A 21,194-nucleotide genomic window follows, 5' to 3' on the forward strand; every position below is an offset into this window, starting at 1 on the left:
TGTGTTACAACTGAACAATGTTGAGAGCTATTGTGAATGAGTTGAATAAAGTTTGACTTATCTGACTGTTTTGTTTCGCTTAATGCGCTTTATAATCCGGTGCGCCTTATGTAAGAAAATAGACCCGTTCATTGATATTGCGCTTTATAATCCGGCGCGCTTTATGGTCCGAAAAATACGGTACTTATGTCAACAATGAATAAGATTACTCCCTCTGATGTGAAAAGGCTGCTAATACTGCCATTCTTAGAGAATTAACACCCAATTAGCAGCACTATGTTGTTTTCAACTGTTTTCAGCCCACTATTTCAGTTTGCTGGACCAACAAACTAAACCAATGATGGCTCATATGAAACAGCTACTAATAAGCCACTGTAAATAGTCTCTCTCTGTGTGTTCAGCAGAGGGGGGTGACCATCTAAAAAAAACTGCTCCAGAGGGAAACCTATTGGAATTTTACTAAATTTCCTTTAGTATGCATGTTTGAGTGAAGAAAATGATTATGAACTCTTTTTATCAACAACGTTCTTATTTGTACTTGGGACTGCACCATCCTGCATCGTCTTGAGTGAGTGATTGGTATGGTCATTATTTATTTTGTATCATTTTCTTTATGAAGTGACCTACATGGTCTTGTTTGCCCGAGGCTAACATGATATGCAGTAATAAAAATAAGAAAAAAACATTGCATTGAAATATGTCTTAGAGGCTTTGTTCCTAATATGTCTAAAGTTAGCTATAATATATTTCAATTCATGGCACATCTTATATATGATGTTTTTGGATTGCTAATTTTAATTTTTACTTTAAATAATGTTGGGTAGTTTAATCTACAGCAATGCATCTTATGTTCGTAGCTTTGCTGTCCTGTGAGAACCACGTTGCTCTAAAAAGTCAACTTTTGAGCTCAGAAAAACAGCCCTGTTTTCAGCTTTGTGACAACTCATTTTCCAGCTAATCCACAGTTTTAACTTCTCTTAAGAAGGGGGGAAATTCTCTCAACCCATTAAAGAACACTTAAAACAGTTTATCAGAAATATTCAAATTAAAAATCACCAAATTTGGAGATACATGGTTTTCACTGGACTGGACTGGAAGGTATAAGATATTGTAATCTGAAAGGTAACTCGTAAATGAAGCTGTCAGACAAATGTAGTGAAGTAAAAAGTATTGCCTGAGAAAGTATAAAGTTGCAAGTATAAAGCTGCATAAAATGGAAATACTCAAGTAAAATACAAGTACCTTGAATTGTACTTAAATACTGGAGTAAATGTACTTAGTTACATCCCACCACTGTTGGTTGGTTGGTTACAACTGTTCCAGTGCGTTACAGACACAGAGTAAACAATCAGTTACTAATTCCACCCTGATGAATTAACCAATATGCCATAATAAAGTCTTTAAAGATCAATATTCTCCTTGCTCTGCCCAAGGGTGCCTGAAGAACATTCTCATCTATGTGACCAGTTTCTCTAAGTGGACATTAATTTTCCCTGAACTGGAATAAAAGTGACTGAGCACTTGGCCTGACAAATTATAATGTATAAATATATACATATTATACAATATATTAGGGATCAAGGATCAGTCCAGTAAACAAGATAGTAAACTGTATTAATTATATAAACTGCTGGATATCCAGGCAGCTGAATGAAGACAAGACCGAAATACCTGTTGTGGGCCAGTCAGGAAGAAGGACTTATTTTGGAAACTGGTCTTGACTTTGAAAGTTATATAGGAGTGACATAATTAGGACAGATGTATATCACTTGAGAAATCATCAAAGGTTAAGAACTGAGAAACTGTCTCATGCATTAACCTCAAACAGGTGAGACCACTGTAATAACCTCTTTGCTCAATTACTGAAACAAACAATAGAAAGGCTCCAGCTCATTTAAAACGCAGCAGCCAGAGTCCTTAGTCACACATGCAAAGCTGAACATGTTATACTAGTACTTAAATCACCTTCCTTCTTCTTAGTGCAGTACATAATCTATTTTTAAATTCTACTGAAAAAGCTATCAAGCTTTTAATGGTTTCTAACCTATTCAGACAAGAACCAAATCAGACCTCTCAGGCCATTAAAAAATGGTGGTTTTCTAACTGTACCCAGAATAAGATCCAGTTCTGGTGAGGTGCTTCTAGTTACTTTGGTTCTGCTATCTGAATAAACTGACTGATGACCTGAGATGTGTCATGTCTGTGTTTGTGGTTTGTGTCTGTTGGTTAGATTAGGAGTTCATTAATATCTTTTGGCGGTTAGGTGGTTTTTCTTTTGATATTTTTCTCTTTCATTTTGTGAGGATGAGAGAAAATGTCTTGTTTGTATACCTGTAATACTAATGTTTTGTCGAATGGCGACTGCAAGAGTTTCAATGAAAATGGCAAACAATAATTCAGAGAGTGGACATCCTTGTCCTGTGCCCCGCTGCAGTGTGTTGAGAGGTGTGGTTATTGGTTAGAACCGATGCAGACGGTGAGTTGTAGAGAGTTTTGATCCACAAATTGAACTCAAGGGTAATGAAAAGAAATGTCCAGTTGATTATAAAAGGCATTTTCTGCATGGATTTGAGGTGGTAATGCAGATATGGCTGATGCTAATCTGTTGGCTAGTGCTTTCCTAATTATTTTAGGTCAGTAGCTGGAAGTGACCACAACAGCTTCCCCTGCAACAACCAAAACTCCCCCTACCACAACCACAACAGCTACTGCTACCAGATCTGAAAGGTCTAGTGGAAACCCCTGTGATGGAAAGAGCTATGGGCAATACAATAACTGTACCAGTCAGACCTAAATTCAATACTGCCAAGAAGGTTTGGTCTATAATTGTCGTCCTGTTTCTGTCTGTTGATTGTAGGTGTATCTAATTCAGTATGGTGTGTACATGTTTTTTCCGCCATCATTTAATCTGACAAGCCCTACTTAATTACATGATTATATATGTCATTGTTGGTGTATGAGGGTGTTCTTGTTGGTTTATATTTAGCCATTGCATGACTGGATTTGTCTTAAAGGGCACAGCTGTTGCATATTGCGTATATTTATATACTGTATGTCTAAATGTACGTAAATACAAATACATATTACTAAATTAATATGTTAATATTAATAACTAATACATTGATAAACTACTAGCTTCCTTTGGTTTTGTTCTATGTTTGGTTGTTCTTTGCCTATCGGGTGTTTACTGTGTTTGAGATAAAAGTCACAATATATTGTGGAAACAAGTTGCCGAACTGGCACTCATGGAAAGGCCATTCAAATGAAGGTATGAATAAGAAAACACAGGAGCAAAACTTGTTTGTCAAACATTCTTGACATCAGAGCCACCTACTGCGTTATAAGATGAACTACTCTGCAAAAAAATTGGGTTTTAAGTCACTTGTGGAGAGACTCTGTATCTGTTGTGAGACTCTGTGGACTGTGCTCAAGTTTATGTCAATCATTTGTTTTTTTTATTTAGATTGGTAGGGCACATTAGGAGCTAGTTTAACAAGAATGTGAGAGACTAAACAGCCCAATAAAGTACTATTTCTTTATATAAAAAAATAATAATAAAATGACTCCCTCTAATGTGAACTACTACTGCAATTTTTTGAGAATTCACACCCCAAACGGCAGCGCCACATTGTTTTCAGCCCACTATTTCAGTTTGCTAGACCAATAAACTAAAACAATACTGGTTCATATAAAACAGCTAATGATAAGCTAATGTTAATAGATTCTCTGTGTGTTCAAATGTGTTAAGCAGTCTATCAGGCATCTAAAAAAACTGCTCCTGAGGGAAACCTATAGGATTTTTAAATTTGATGCTTTAGTATACGCATGTTTGAATGAAGGAATAGATTATAAACCCTTTTTATAAACAACTCTCTTATTTGTACCTATTGATGGGATTACATCGCCCTGAGTGTGTGATTTGTCATTTATTATTTTGTATGAATTTCTCTGTAGCTGCAGTGAGGAAAGAAGTATTCAGATCATGTACTTGAATAATACCACACTATGAAACAAGTCCTGCATTCAAAACCTTACTTAAGTAAAAGTATGTAAGTATTATCACCAAAACGTAATTGAAGTATCAAAAGTAACATACTTATTCAGCAGAACAATAGTTCCTGTCACTGTTTAGTATTATATACTGTATGTTGTTGTTGTTGGATTGCTAATTTTAACTACAATAATGTTGGGAAGTTTCATATACAACAATGCACCATGTTCTAATAAGATACATAAGATCATCTTATGTTTGTTGCGTTGCTGTCCTGTAAGAACCACGTATCCAGTGTTGTGCATGAACACGCTAAAAGAGCGGCATTCACTGAACGTGCTCATATTTTTGGTGAACGGTGAACGTGAATGTGAGTGTCGTAAACACGAGCACTGTTAATTCTCGCGAGAGAGGGGAAGTTGTGGATTTGAGGTGGCTTCTCTGGGAAAAACTCTCACAACAACTCCCCCACCACAACCACAACAGCTCCACCTACTACAACAATAATGCTGACTACCACAACAACTTCCCCTACCACAACAACAACAACCACAACAGCGACCACTACCAGATCTGAAAGGTCTAGTGGAAACCCCTGTGATGGAAAGAGCGATGAGCAATACAACAACCATAATGACCCAAATTATTTTTACAAATGCGCCAGCCAGATACTTCCAAGAGGGTTTGGTCTATAATTGTAGTCCTGTTTCTGTCTGTTAATTGTAGGTGTATCTAAACCAGCTGGGTGTGTATGTTCTTTCAATCTCACATGCACATTAATTATCCCTGAACTGGAATGAAATTGATTGCGCACTTGGCCTCTTCTTCCTTTGATGTGAAAAAACATTTGGATGCAATGCTTCACAGAGCTCTCCATCCAGTTTAACATTCTTTATAATATAGAGTATATTAGGAATCAAAATGTGTGTTGTAAACTAGCCCAGAAGTAATTGCTGCAGTTTAATCAAGGTTACTGTACAGGTTCATTTGACTGTGGATTACAAAGCCAATCTAAGATCCCTGAGTTCTACACCTCATTCAATTTTAGGGTGGGACAAAAATTGAGGAGCATTATTTCTTGACTTTTTCAGCTTTCCATTTATTTCTTGTTGTTTGTCCCTCATTCCCCAATGATTTCCTGATGTTTTGATTAGTTCGATTAGTTGATTAATTAGTAAATCGCATGATCAGATTAATTGGCCTATTTGTCAGTGTTCATTTTGACAAACTGCCAGAAAATAATTCATAAGAAGCAGCAAGACACAGGTGTGATTGACGCAGATAAGTCAGTACATACCGTACTATGTTGTACTTACAGCGACATGGTAGACCTTTATCACAACAACAACAACACCAACAATAATAATAATAATAATCTGTCTGTCTAATAAACATTTTTTGTTACTCCTTTCTACTTTCTTACTTAATTTCTACAAACAAAACATCTAGTTTTTACAAGCACAACTCTCGCAGAACAACCCATACTTCCCAACCCCTCTTTTCTACCACACTCAAATTGTTGTGATTGCAAACGTTTGGTTGTTTACTTGTCTTTTCATGTTTTGTCATAATATTCTGGTTGAAAAAACAAAACTTGCTTTACTATTTTAAACCGACAGTGTTACTAAAAAATGATTAGGGTTTTCACAAGGGTCCGTCCTTGGACCTTTTCCTATTTAATTTAATTTACAATTTTTACATGACTAAATTTGACTAAAAAGTATAATAGAAATATTGCAGAGCTATTGCATTATATTGGGAACGTCCCTAACAGACAGAAATTTGAACATGATGGTCCTGGTCCTGGCATGAGGTGACTTAATCATTTTGACCCAGTTTCCATCAGTGTCAAATTGCTTTGGACATAGCAACGTTGCATTAATTGTCCACACCCTATTTAATTGCCGCATCCTGCCAGCTGTCTACCATCCAGACATCCATCAGTCATCCATCAGTCACAGTAGAGAGACAGTTTATGCTTCGTTCACCATTATCTTGGTAAGTATTACTTTTACTCTTGATTTTATTAAACCACTGTTTTTATTCTTAGGTGTTGCTATGTATATTGCTATACCTACTCCATCTCTCTAACTAACTTGCTAGCTAAACTAGACACATTTTAGGGAGGGGGGGGCTGAAGCACTGTCATGTGCAGACTTTTTCTGTTTTAATTTTGTTGTAACTTATGTGATCACTACTGTATGTTGTACCACTTACCTACATGTTATGATCATTTTCAGGCTTAAAGCTGTGTTGATGCAGGACACAGGCAATTCATTAATCAAACATGATTGATTGTAAGCATACAGTAACTAACCTCAGATCAGACGTGATCTGATCAGATCTTCTATGGGATTAAAACACACTGATATGAGTAAATGTCCAAACAAGAGCTTTACTGACAATGCAGAGCAGTAACCAAGACCGAAGATAATTTACAGTGCAGCAGTTGGCTCACACATTTGGAAATGTTTGCCAAAATAGTTCTTGTACACAAATCATCCTCCCAAACCTGCAGTATGAGGACAGCTAAAATTACAACTTGACTGTTTATCTAGGTTAATGCTCTTGAAAAATATCCTTTAAATGTTTTGGTTGGGTGCTGACAACATTAATGGCTATATGGCCTACGTCTACAACAAAAACACACCGGCTGTGTACAACGTTCATCAAAATGATCATTCCAATACTTCTATGAGTAAATCCACACACTGGCAGCAGCTAGGTGTGTAGCGGAAATTGACCTACTTTGCAAAGATAGTGCTAACTGACGCTCAAGAAAAGCTTTTCAGATTAGCTCTGTAAATTGGTGCTACACCTCAACTTCTTGTCTGCCTTATTCTGGGGTGCAGCTGTCACAGAGGACAAGGAGAAACTTATTGTTGAGATAACAATATCTAGACCTCAACACTATAAAGATAATATTAAAAAAGATGTTTCCGAGTTATCCATGTGTGGCTTTCCTTGTAAGAAATTGTGAAATAAAGGCTCTTGAATCAAGTGCAGCACTCAATATTGACTTTGTGCACTCTATCATACTGCTATGTTGTGTGATCCTGTTGAAAGACTGTTGCATTGTGGGGTGTCTCATTTGTGCTACAGGTATACAGGTGTTTATATTGTTCTAACTGCCTAGTAAACATTTTTTTTCTGTTTCTGCTTATCCACATAGTAACAACATGTGCAAGCTAACTCGAACTGCAGGTAAGGCACGCTAGTCACGTAAATGTTTCCATAAAGGGCCGGTTCACTCAAATCACAAAAACATGTTTTCTCACTTAGCTCAAGTGGTGTCTAGCCATGCAGAGAGTGTTTGTTTTGTTTACCCATGTTATTGTTTCTCAGGTTACGGTGAGAATACAGTGAAAGTGAATCAATTCGGTTTGTTGAATTGCATTTACAAATTCCCCTTCAACTCTTTCCAGAAACAGCATCCCCATTACTCTGGATAATCCACACAACATGCACAGTGATGCCTATGGATTATCCAGAATACTGGGACAGTATTTCTGAAGTTTTTTTCTTGCCACTGTCGCCAAAGTGCTTGCTCATGGTGGGAACTGTTGGGTCTCTGTAATAACATTATAAAGAGCACGGTCTAGACCTGCTCTATTTGTAAAGTGTCATGAGATGACTTTTGTTGTGATTGGGCACTATATAAATAAAATTTATTTTGATGTAATTTAATTGAATAGACACGCTGCTGTTGAGTGTTTAAAAAATAAAACGAAATTCCATTCACCTGTGATGGGGTCGCTGCAGAAATCTGTTAAGACCACTAGAAGTGAGTGAGAAAACCTGTGGGTTTTTTCAATTTAGTCATTTGGGTGAACTGACCTGTTAAGCTTTGTTTTTAACCAAACACTGACCACGTCTATCACTTTGAAGGTCTCTGTTTGATCCTCGCAAGCTTGGGTGAGTTTATAACATACATTCATCATAATCAAAAGTCTAACTAGCAGATAAATAATGTCCCTAAGTCAACAATTGTTGGATGGATCTTGATATAATTGATGTCTTCAAAAACCAATTAAAACCATCATGATTTTCTTCCATGTCTCAGCCTCCTCCTCCAGGCTGGTATGTTACTATGACAGTTTGGCAGAAAAAAGAGCCAATGGCGGGAGGTTCACTGTCTCAGATATCGATCCGAACCAGTGCACCCACCTGATCTATGGCTTTTCTGGCATTAGCAACCAACATCAGCTGGTCCCCAGCAGTGAAACTGACATACAACGCTATCAGTCCTTTACTGGACTCAAAACCAGGTCAGTGCTTTAGCCTATAAATATTGTGGAAATGATGTTGAGTTTTGTGTTTTGTTAAATAAAAAATACTTAACTTTTGTGCGCCAACAGAAATCCACTGCTCAAAACCCTGTTGTCAGTTGGTGGCTTGACCTTTAACTCACATAAGTAAGTAACTTAAAAGAACATTTAGGCCTTTTTGTGCTAGTGCAAAGAAGCAGAACTTCAACATGTTGGTATTTTCCTGTTGATGAAACTTGCTTTGCTTATACATGCAGTAGTTTTGTGCTTTGCAAAGCATGCACGCTGCATAGCTTCATACAAACAAAGTAGCACAAGGTAAGATGTTGGTATTTGATTATATATAAGTTCATTTCATGATTCCATCAGCAGACGCAAACAAAAGTGTGATGCACGTTTTTATCAACTACATAATAATGCAAATACATACATAACATAGTCCAGCCAATAGAAATATTTATACCCGATACCTTACATTCTGTACATTCTGTGGAACCAACAGCAGGTTGCTGGAAAATAATCACAGAAATATGTGCACATAAAAGTGGTCAGTATTCATGCAACACCAAATGGATTTGCGGTGGCATTAAAAGATTTAACTTAATCTCTTTTTATTTTGTTTTATTTTATTTTGTTTACATTATGAAGTCACCCTAAAGAATAAGAATGAAATGAAAATAAAAATAATTTGTTTATGTTACAAACCATTGAATGTTTGTATTAAACCTAATGTAAACTCAATTCAACCAAATGAATCATTAAAGGCCCATAGAAAACAAATTAACATGCATTTTTATTTTTATTTTACTCCTACTCCTCTAATTGTACAATTATACAACATTTATTTTAGCTTAATAATGAGGTCAGTAACTGCACATTATAGTTGTGTGGATCAATATCAGCATTATTCATAGTTACAAGTGAAAACATGGTAATTAGACCATTTGCCTAGGCTGTATGTTTATCTTTGCACGTATGACCTTGTACCTTGTGCTGTTTTTTATGTGTATACTAATAAAACAGAGCCCTTAAATGTGATATATGAAGTGTTTTACATATATACATTAAATCTAAAAGTGACATTTGTCCTTTCTTTTCAGACTTGCAATTATGTTGATGAGAGTACAATCCAGCTGATTCCTGATCAGAGAGCTCCATATGCAACAACAAAAAATCAATGGGTCGGATTTGACAACAAAGCCAGTCTTAGTACAAAGGTATCCGTCTGTTTAATTCAAATTATTGCTCAGTAATTCAACTGCAAATGTCTGGTTGTACACAAATCTGGTAAAATAGTTATTTTGTCAACATGACGTCACCTGGTGAAGTGTTTTCTTCTTCATCATCATCTCAGGTCAGTTACCTAAAATCTAACAACTTTGGAGGAGCCTTTGTCTGGTCTCTGGACCTGGACGACTTTAGTGGACAGTTCTGTAAACAGGGAAACTACCCCTTCATCAGCCACCTGCATAATCTCCTGGTTCCAGGTAAGTAAAAAACAAAAAGAGTCTATTCTATATTATCATGGGGTGGTGGGTTTTCGTGTGTGTTTGATTTAATTCCATTAGCATAATCATCTTTTATTTAAATTAATTACTTTTATAATACAGAGTGCAAATGTGTGCTTTTTCTATTTAGAAATCTTAAAATATGATGTGGTGATCAAGCATTAAAGAGCAATTAATACAATGACTGTCTGACTCATTCTTTCAGGTTTTCCTGGCCTTGCCACCACAACTCCCCCTACCACAACAACAACAACTCCTCCTACCACAACAACAACTCCCCCTACCACAACAACAACAACCCCCCCTACCACAACAACAACAACTCCTCCTACCACAACAACAACTCCGCCTACCACAACAACAACAACTCCTCCTACCACAACTACAACAACTCCCCCTACCACAACCACAACCACTCTGATTCCTACTACTGTATATGAAGGAAACCCATGTGATGGAAAGAGTGATGGGGTTTACACGAACCCTAATAACTTAAATTCTTTTTACCACTGTGCTAATCAGAGAACCCACATCAAATATTGCCAACCAAATTTGGTCTTCATACAAAGCCTCAGACGCTGTGAATGGCCCACCACAACTCCCTTTACCACAACCACAACCACAACCACTCCCATTCCCACAACTGTATCTAAAGGAAACCCCTGTGATGGAAAGAGTGATGGGGTTTACACGAACCCAAATAACTTAAATTCTTTTTACCACTGTGCTAATCAGATAACCCACATCAAATACTGCCAACCAAATTTGGTCTTCATACAAAGCCTCGGACGCTGTGAGTGGCTCACCACAACTACAACAATGCCAACTACCACAACTCCCCCTACGACAACCACAGCAACACCCCCCACCACAACAGCCACCCCTACTACAACACAGCTTCCCTTACCACAACAACTCCCCCTACCACAACCACAACAACTCCCCCTACTCCCACTACAATACCCCCTACCACAACCACAACAACAACCACAACAGCTACCACTAACATATTTAGAGGAAATATCTGTGCTGAAAAGATATATGGGCATTTCAGCTACCCTAATAACCCAAATCTTTATTACAACTGTGTCAATGGGATAACCCACATCCAAAAGTGCCCAGATGGTTTGGTCTTTAAAGACAGTTGCAAATGCTGTAACTTTCCCTAAACAGTTGCACTTTAATCTTTTTTACTGGCAATAAGTGGTAATATTTAATCTTATCAACAGAAGGGGGCAGTGTCAAAAGCTGTCATATGTATAATTTCTTCAGATTCTTCACTGTTGGGGTATATGTGAAAAAACGCTTAATAATAGTTTCTTTTTAGGCCCCACTAATATACACTTAGGTTGAAGCTCCCTTTCCCCACTGAAATGTCAAAACCATGGGTTAAATCTCTTGTATTTTCTCCTCTTTTCAGTTAGCAAACAACACTGTGCTTTAAGGTCATGACACCAAATCTTTCAGCATTTAGTCAGATATACTTTCATCAATTTGCAACTGCGTGTACATGTGAAGACTGGCAATGTCCTCCCATCCATGTCTGTCAATATACAATATTATTAATATTATTTTATTCTAAGATAAAAAAATATATGCAACTTGTACTGTACTATTCACAATTGTTGTACTGTTGCTGTGTGTTAATTGTAGGTGTATCTAAACCAGTTGGGTTATATTCAGCCATTGTGTGATTGGATTTGTCTTCAATGACGCAGATGTTGCATATTACATATATTTATATACTGTATGTCTAAATATGAATAAATACAAATACATATTACTAAAATGTTTGTTGTGCTTTATCTATTAGGTGTTAAATAAAAGACTTAATATGTGGAAACAAGGTCCCTAACTGTCACTCACGGAAAAGCAATTCAAATGAAGGTATGAATTAGAAAACACAGAAGCAAAACTTGTTTGTCAAACATTTATTGACACCAGAGCCACCTACTGCATTGTAAGATGAATCACTCTGCAAAGAAAAAATTCAGTTAATTTTCAATTTCCAAAGGGCGTTATCAAGAAGCCAGGCAAATAAAACACAAGCTTGCAGATTTATCTGGTTCCCAGGCAACACATTAGGGGCTAATTTAACATGAATGTGAGAGACTAAATAGCCCAATAAAGTACCTTTTTTTTTTTAACAACAATGAATGAAATGACTCCCTCTAATGTGTCCCTCTATTTCAGTTTGCTGGACCAATATACAAAAACAATGCTGGTTCATATAAAACAGCTCTACTAAGTAAATAGTCTCTCTGTGTGTTCAGCAGAAGGAATAAAATGTGTTACTGGCGTTTTGAAATTTGATCCTCTTTGTACTTATTGATGGGACTGATCCTCCAGAGTGAATGATTTGTATGGCCATTTTTTTTATTTTTTTTTATGATTTTCTCTGTAGCTGCAGTGGGGAAAGAGGTATTCAGATCCAAAAGTAGCAATGGCAGACTGTTAAAATACTCCACTACTAACTTTACTACTAAAGTTACTGTATACAATATTCAGAACCACTACATGTAGCACTGGAGCACCAGCATCTCAGATCAAAACAATGCGTGTCACACCTCCCCCCTAACTAGAAATAGCCGTCATATAGCTCTCCTTAAAGCCACCAGACTAGTAAATATTTCGCTATTTCTTGGTCTTGGTGTCCTTTAACCCTGTTTGTTTGTTTGTTTACAGAGGCCGTAACAGTATATTATCAGCTAAACTTACTTAAAGTATCGAAAGCAAACTTACTCATTCAGTAGAAAAACGGTCCCTGTCAGTGTTTTACTATTATACATAATGTTTTTGGATTAATATTACTGGTGCATTAATGTGTATGTTGCATTTTACTGCTGCAGATGTTTAAAGTTTGTGCTAATTTTAACTACGTTGAATCTACAGCAATGCATCGTATTCTATAACATCATCATATGTTTGTAGCGTCGCTGTCCTCTATGAACCACGTATCTCTAAAATGTAAACTTTTCATGAGCTCAGTCCATTAAGGAGCACCTAATCCTTCAGTTTATCAAAAACATTCTAATTGAAAATTACCAAATTTGCAGATACACAGTTTTCAAGATGGTCAGGCACAAGAGCACCTTCAGTGGGTGACTCATTCCTCCCAAATGCACAACAGAGCGCCACAGGAAATCATTCCTGCCTGTGGCCATCAAACTGTTCCGCTCAGAGGGAGGACTGATTCTGGACCTACTTCACCTGTCATATACTACCTCATTATTCTTTAAATGTTATTTCTTATTTTTTATATCTTATTTTTGTACATACTCTCATTTCTAAATTAATGCTACTTTCTACTCTCGAATGGGAGCGCCGGTACTGTATAATTTCCCCCCCGGGGATCAATAAAGTATTTCTGTTTCTGATTTTAAAAAAATGGAATATGAAACATTACTAGTAAACTACTAATGCTGTCAGATAAAATTTTTTTTAAATTTAAACTTTTTTTTTTTTACCATACTCAAATTGTTGTTGTGTGCAACTATTGTTTACTTGTCTTTTCATGTTTTGTCATAATATTCTGATTGAAAAACTTGCTTTATTTTACAACTACAATGTTACATTTGAAGTTGGGCCTATCACACCCTCCATTGGTCATTTTATTTTTGTTCAAACAAAAATCTTATTAGATCTTATTAGGGTTTACAGAAGTTAGTAAACTGTATTAATTACTGGATATGGCCCTCTACACTGCCACATTCAATCATAAATAGTCACCACACCACAGGCACCACATGACTATTGATGCATATAAATGAGCCTGCTGATCAATGGTAGTCTTCGGTGAATCATGGTAGTCCATGTGCAGGTTGTGAAGATGTGCTGGCTGAAATGACTAGAAAAGGCAGTGTGTGGCCGCAATTTTACACACACACACATACACTATATGATATGCACGATATTAGAAAATATTAGCCCTCTCCTCTGAGCTTCGGGGGTGGGGGATGTGATGGTGAGAAAGCGCTGATGAAATATTGAGCAGACTTTTGATTTAAGATTTGCGTTGGCTTATATATTTTCATTGAAAGGTGCTTATGGAATAGTTCACGACAAGCACAAATACTACTTAATAAGCATTACCGGCGGCTTCAATCCTATCACCCTGGAACGGGGCTGCTGTGTGCCATTGTCTCGTGCTCTAAATGCTAACATCAGAATGCTAACATGCTCACATTGACAAGGCTAACATGCTGATGTTTAGAAGGTATAATATGTACCATGTTCATCATTTTAGTTCAGTATGTTAGCATTTGCTAATTAGCATTGCAGTTAAGGCTGATGGGAATTACATTCGTTTTGCAGGTATTTGGTCGTACACCAAAGAATTTCACAAATTAAACTGATTGATCAATTAAATTGATTGATGCCCTGATGGTGGTATAAAAATACAAATACAGAACATACAAGTTCATCTTTTAAAATTCGGATGTGGTCCACATAGCAAAGCAGCAACCGCATTTCATTCCAGCCGATGCGTGTCAATACATGTTACTGTTTGTCAATAGAGACCATAGAAACAACAAGGTGGTAGGTAGGTGTTTGAAACCCAATTGGGTGTGTGTGCTATTTGTGTGATTGTATAAGGACATACCTCATTTGATGATACTGCTGTTTATTATATCAATAATTGCTTCATTTGTCATTACAGCTAACCTTTTGTGTGGGTGCGTTCTTAATTAATATAACAGCTTGGTTTATTTTTAACCACTGTGTAATAACACGACTTACATGTTGCTGCTGCTGCTGTGCTCTATGAACCACGTATCTCTAAAATGTAAACTTTTCATGAGCTCAGTCCTTTAAGGAGCACCTAATCCTTCAGTTTATCAAAAACATTCTAATTGAAAATTACCAAATTTGCAGATACACAGTTTTCAAGATGGTCAGGCACAAGAGCACCTTCAGTGGGTGACTCATTCCTCCCAAATGCACAACAGAGCGCCACAGGAAATCATTCCTGCCTGTGGCCATCAAACTGTTCCGCTCAGAGGGAGGACTGATTCTGGACCTACTTCACCTGTCATATACTACCTCATTATTATTTATTCTTTAAATGTTATTTCTTATTTTTGTACATACTCTCATTTCTAAATTTATGCTACTTTCTACTCTCGAATGGGAGCGCCGGTACTGTATAATTTCCCCCCCGGGGATCAATAAAGTATTTCTGTTTCTGATTTTAAAAAAATGGAATATGAAACATTACTAGTAAACTACTAATGCTGTCAGATAAATTTTGATTGATGATTTTGACAAACTGCCAGAAAATAATCGGTGAAGTATTCATAAGAAATATGCTGCAGGTGTGACTGTTCAACAGGATTTGACGCAGGTACGTCAGTACATACCGTACCATGTTGTACTAATAAGGTAGACTCTCATCACCTGTCACAAGAACAATAATTCATTCATTCATTTCATCATTTGTTATTATTATAAAACTGGTGGTGGTTTCATGGGCACCTTTTTATTTATTTCACATTTGATTTTTTATTATTGCTGTTATATGTGTATGTTGCATTTTACTGCTGTAGATGTTTAAGGTTGTGCTAATTTTAACTACGTTGTATCTACAGCAATGCATCATATTCTTAATAACCCAACCCCTCTTCTTTTTTTTTTTACCATACTCAAATTGTTGTTGTGTGCAACTATTGTTTACTTGTCTTTTCATGTTTTGTCATAATATTCTGATTGAAAAACTTGCTTTATTTTACAACTACAATGTTACATTTGAAGTTGGGCCTATCACACCCTCCATTGGTCATTTTATTTTTGTTCAAACAAAAATCTTATTAGATCTTATTAGGGTTTACAGAAGTTAGTAAACTGTATTAATTACTGGATATGGCCCTCTACACTGCCACATTCAATCATAAATAGTCACCACACCACAGGCACCACATGACTATTGATGCATATAAATGAGCCTGCTGATCAATGGTAGTCTTCGGTGAATCATGGTAGTCCATGTGCAGGTTGTGAAGATGTGCTGGCTGAAATGACTAGAAAAGGCAGTGTGTGGCCGCAATTTTACACACACACACACACACATACACTATATGGTATGCACGATATTAGAAAATATTAGCCCTCTCCTCTGAGCTTCGGGGGTGGGGGATGTGATGGTGAGAAAGCGCTGATGAAATATTGAGCAGACTTTTGATTTAAGATTTGCGTTGGCTTATATATTTTCATTGAAAGGTGCTTATGGAATAGTTCACGACAAGCACAAATACTACTTAATAAGCATTACCGGCGGCTTCAATCCTATCACCCTGGAACGGGGCTGCTGTGTGCCATTGTCTCGTGCTCTAAATGCTAACATCAGAATGCTAACATGCTCACATTGACAAGGCTAACATGCTGATGTTTAGAAGGTATAATATGTACCATGTTCATCATTTTAGTTCAGTATGTTAGCATTTGCTAATTAGCATTGCAGTTAAGGCTGATGGGAATTACATTCGTTTTGCAGGTATTTGGTCGTACACCAAAGAATTTCACAAATTAAACTGATTGATCAATTAAATTGATTAATGCCCTGATGGTGGTATAAAAATACAAATACAGAACATACAAGTTCATCTTTTAAAATTCGGATGTGGTCCACATAGCAAAGCAGCAACCGCATTTCATTCCAGCCGATGCGTGTCAATACATGTTACTGTTTGTCAATAGAGACCATAGAAACAACAAGGTGGTAGGTAGGTGTTTGAAACCCAATTGGGTGTGTGTGCTATTTGTGTGATTGTATAAGGACATACCTCATTTGATGATACTGCTGTTTATTATATCAATAATTGCTTCATTTGTCATTACAGCTAACCTTTTGTGTGGGTGCATTCTTAATTAATATAACAGCTTGGTTTATTTTTAACCACTGTGTAATAACACGACTTACATGTTGCTGCTGCTGCTGTGCTCTATTGTTTTTTTGTCTTTAACAATTACAATATGACAATTACTATAAGACATATCAAATTTTACAAATTTCTATCGTTAATTTCCCACTTGTATTGTTTTCATTTTAATTCAATTAATCTCCAGCACAGATTAATACAGATACTGCAAGGATCTTAGAGCCCCTATAAGTCTGAAGGAACTCCCTGATAGAAATTTTAAAATGATGTATCATGCTGTTTCAGTGAATAGAATTTGAATTCAAAGTCAAAAGGGCCTGGCATGAGGTGAGGTTCCATCAATGCCTAATTGCTGTGAACATTGCAACGTTGAATTAATCATCTAATATGTAACTGCCACACCCTGCCAACTCTCTATCCTATTTAAAACAGCACAGCCAGAAATCTGTCTGTCATCCATCAGTCACAGTAAAGAGACGGTACATGCTTCTTTCATCATTACCTATGTAAGTATTCCTTTTACTCTGATTTTATTAAACCATATTTTCTTAGTTTCTTTATGTCTAAGTAACTTGCTAGCTAAAATAGGCACATTTCCTGTACAGACTTTTTCTTTTAACTTTGTTCTTAAATAATGCTCTGATGTCTTTAAAAAGGCATGCAACCACTCCGTCACAGTGTTTTTTGGCCAATCAGTGGTTCCACTCGATGAATCTGAGGTTCATTTTCAGAGCAGTGGGCGTTTGGTTCCCCCTGAAGCGGTAGATGTAATCCTTAAAAGTGCACCAGTCTCTCTCAATGTGCTGTGTGTGAGACCCTGTCTGTGGATGCACAAAGTGTCGTCTATGGTTGACTTAATAATGGATGTAACCATCTTGCGACAATCTTTGATACGCTTTCCAACAGTCTGTGATGATGTTGCTTCCAGGCTTTACATATTTGTGCACAAGTGGGACCAACTCCTGCCTTGTTCTTCTCCTCACCAGCTTCAGAACTGGCCTTCTATCACTTCCGCTCACTTCCAACATACCAAAAACCCAGGACCTCCTCTGCCATGTAGCCCCAAACCGGCCTCTTGCATACGGCAATGACAGAGATAAACAAAACAGTATAAGAGGGAGATTGGCTCTGTTCGAAATCGCACACAAACATATTATTCATACTAAGTATGATGTAAAACTGAGTATGTAGTGCGTTCCAACTGCATAGTATGTGGATTTTGTATACTTGAGAAATACCCAGATGTACACTAGATAAGCAAGAATTTCTGAGTATGCCATGTGAGCTTACTGGACATACTCAGCATCTTACTCAGCAAAAGATGCATTGTGTCTCTTCAGACTGTACAATAGCGGTAAAATAATTACAAATGATGGAGAGTGTGAAACAGAAGCTACTCAGGACCCAGGATGTTAAGGTACGGTTAAGAGGAACACCGCAGGAGCTCACATATAATGTACTGCAGAAAAAACATTTAACACTAAAATATCTAAGTACTTTAATTTGCCTTAAAATTATACTTGACAATATTAAATTTATTTATAATACAGTCACATGACTGTCTTGTTTGAGTATAGTATTATTTCAGTGTGAGCAGTCTGCTGGTAATGGTATACTTAATTGTTCATTTAGGCATTTAGTCGATCATGTCAAGTTGGAGTTTCCTCAAGCCTTGGCACAAACTTTATTGGCAAAGAAAAGAAATAATGGGAAAAGATTGTACTTGAACTTTGTAGGTGACAGCCAGCAGGACGAGACACAACAGTGAACAGCGAACCTTACTAGCACCATTTAAGCAGCAGCTATTTAACAAAATGGAGCACGCCTTGGTAAATAAGACAACTGCAACTTTCAGATTTTTTTAGCTTCAAACTAAATGAGAAGGGTGAACCAAAAGATTTTAACCAGCTGATATGTCTTCTCTGTAGACAAGATGATTTGGGTTATGGCTTTGCTAGTCTCGCATAGCCAGACCTATCTTCACACTTCAGAGAAAGGTCTGGCTCAACCATTATCATTTTGGTATATGGGAAAAAATGCTCTGGCTTGTTTGTATTTCTTTAAACCAATCACAATTGTCTTGGGCGATGCTACGCCCATGATGCAGCAACGGTGCCCTTGCGAAACGATAACATGTAGGTAGCGTTAAGGGAGGAGAATGCAAACTGAAATAGTTGGCAAATGGCAGACTTATCCCAACAGCCTACATCCGTTCAGTCAGACTAACGCTTTGCAGACCACCAATCTACACGGTCATTTGAGACTATATCATCTGGCAGAGAATGCTACCTGATTATTAGTCTGACTTTCGGTTTATAGACATGGACCATACCAAAGATGTGGGGAAAAAAACTGTGAAGACAGGGCAAGCTACAAAATATGGTAAAAGAAAATGCAGGCTAACCAAAATAATAACAGAAAACTTGCCATGGCATAGAAAACTACATACGATCGACACCCAACAGCATCGGCCATCGGCCCACCCCTTACATGCAGCAACCAAAATTATGCTTCAGTTGATTTAACATGTATTTAGAGCCCCCCTGCGATTACAATGGGAATCTGCGATTTCTTGGATGAATATTGTTTTTTAAGAGGATGTACCCTATCGCCTAACTCTACTCACAGCAGTACACACAACTTACTTGTGCATGCCATTCACTCAAGGAGATGTGTGATCTCGAAGATGGATCCCCTTCTGATGGATCGGGAGTTTCTGCATCTTCTGCAATTAGGCTAATTGAAAACTATTATAACATATAACATAGCGTGTTTGAATATATGCATGCTTTATGTCTAACGATCACCAAATCAAGGAGGTAACGTAAATGCACAAGAAATTCAAGAAAAATAATTCCAAAATATTTACAAAAATAAGAGATGTATATAAAGAGAGAAAAAGAAAGAAAAAAGTAATTATTCTTATTTTGCTTCAGCGCCCTTTCTTTGGGCAGTGTCAGGCAAGAGGTTTCATCTGTTTGCGTTTTCCATTTTGCCAAAGTATGAATACAACTCTCAAGTCCATGTGAATAAGCAGATAGTAAACATGTTGTCCCCCTCCAATGATGCAGTGCTACTTTTGGGTTAGTCAATGGCAACACAACTTTTTGCCACCTTGTGGCAGACACATAATAATGCAGCGAACGAACATACCGAATCATATTCCCCCTACCATCTACCATTGTTCCCCCTCTGATTTCATCAGGTGGGGAACAATGGTAGATGCAACAGCTTCCCTCATTGTCATACCTTGGACAAGAACATGGTCAACCAAGGCTCCACAAATTTAATTAGAGATAAACACTGTTGCCCTTAATCTTCCTCATCCTTGTCTACCTACTCTCATTCACACTTTCTCTTCTTCTAGCGCTCTCCTCATTGTTGGCATCCATTGTTCTAAAACATGTCAACTCCCCTGTGGCCCTTTTATGCATCTGATTGTTGGTTGAACATTAAAGCTTGATCATGTTTAAATCTTGAGGATTGTGTTTTCAACATGATAACATGATGTTACTGCTTTATAGATAGACTTGTGTTTAGGGTTTTGCAAAAATGGTTAAACTAATCTGCAACTAATTTGTCTGAAAACAGGTGAATAATACTTTTACATTGGTCTAAAGAGTCTGTGTTGGTAATGGTTTGGGGTGTTTGGTTGATACATACAGTGAAAGCGATTGTGAAAAGCTGTACTGTAACTGCTTAATAGGAAATTATATGGGTAAATGTTGGGATCATTTTTAAGAAATTTCAGAAGTTACTTGCTAATTATTACCTACTTACCAGGAAACTGCAGATCTGGGAATAAAGCCTTTGTGTTACCTACCTCATAGCTATCAATTAACTTTGTATTACTTTCCTGGAAATATATTAAAGAAATTACCAGCTATTTATTACCTGCTTATTGGGAAATAATAGGCAATATAATTATTAAATAATGTTGGGGTAATTTTCGATAAATTGTGGGGTAAATATTGGGGTAATTTGGGTGTAATTCCTAAGAAATTTCAAACATGTTACTTGCTAATTACCACCTACTTACCATGAAATTTGCGGACCTGTAAAATGAAGCGTTACCTTGATCACCTAAGCACCTTTATTATTACATCACTGTGTTTTAAAGTTTTGATTGTATGTTGTGATAAAACAATTTCATATTTTCTTCAATGATTCCAGATGCTGTTTGATCACTGATTGAATCTTGACCCATTATCCTGATAAAGGTAAGTGAAAATATCATGGGTTCAGTAAAAAGAGACACAATATGTTGTGTTATATATGTTTTCCTGCTCTTATTGTCACTCTAATTTCAAATTGGCATTGCAAAAGCAGATCATTAAACTATGCTCAACATTTTTATCATAACACAAATCATCCTCCCAAACTTGTGATGGTGGTATGAGGACAGCTACAATTACACAACTATTAACTGATAAATGAGCCTAAGTTAAAGGGGACCTATTGTGAAAATTTCCAGCTCTATATTTTTATTCTGGAACTCCACTAGAGTAGTTTTGCATGATTCACAGTTAAAAAAAAGTCCTTATTCATCTTA

General features: G+C 36.9%; 1 protein-coding gene across 1 annotated transcript; it reads left to right on the top strand.

Moving 5' to 3' along the window:
• The first annotated feature begins 8,165 nt into the window (after positions 1 to 8,165).
• LOC139288550 (acidic mammalian chitinase-like) lies at positions 8,166 to 10,936 on the top strand. The gene is made up of 6 exons (XM_070909864.1): positions 8,166 to 8,259; positions 9,337 to 9,476; positions 9,614 to 9,746; positions 9,973 to 10,021; positions 10,190 to 10,511; positions 10,874 to 10,936. The coding sequence occupies exons 1-6, from the start codon at positions 8,166 to 8,168 to the stop codon at positions 10,934 to 10,936; spliced, it is 801 nt and encodes a 266-aa protein (XP_070765965.1).
• Positions 10,937 to 21,194: the final 10,258 nt, after the last annotated feature.

Source organism: Enoplosus armatus, chromosome 8, assembly GCF_043641665.1.
Source record: "Enoplosus armatus isolate fEnoArm2 chromosome 8, fEnoArm2.hap1, whole genome shotgun sequence".
Lineage (NCBI taxonomy): Eukaryota > Metazoa > Chordata > Actinopteri > Centrarchiformes > Enoplosidae > Enoplosus > Enoplosus armatus.

Excerpts from the sequence above, each read along its gene's own strand:
- LOC139288550 (XM_070909864.1), top strand. The coding sequence starts at position 8,166 with ATGGCTTTTCTGGCATTAGCAACCAACATCAGCTGGTCCCCAGCAGTG. Across the intron at positions 8,260-9,336 it reads TTTACTGGACTCAAAACCAG|TGACATTTGTCCTTTCTTTT; the intron begins GTCAGTGCTTTA and ends TAAATCTAAAAG. Across the intron at positions 9,477-9,613 it reads AAGCCAGTCTTAGTACAAAG|GTCAGTTACCTAAAATCTAA; the intron begins GTATCCGTCTGT and ends TCATCATCTCAG.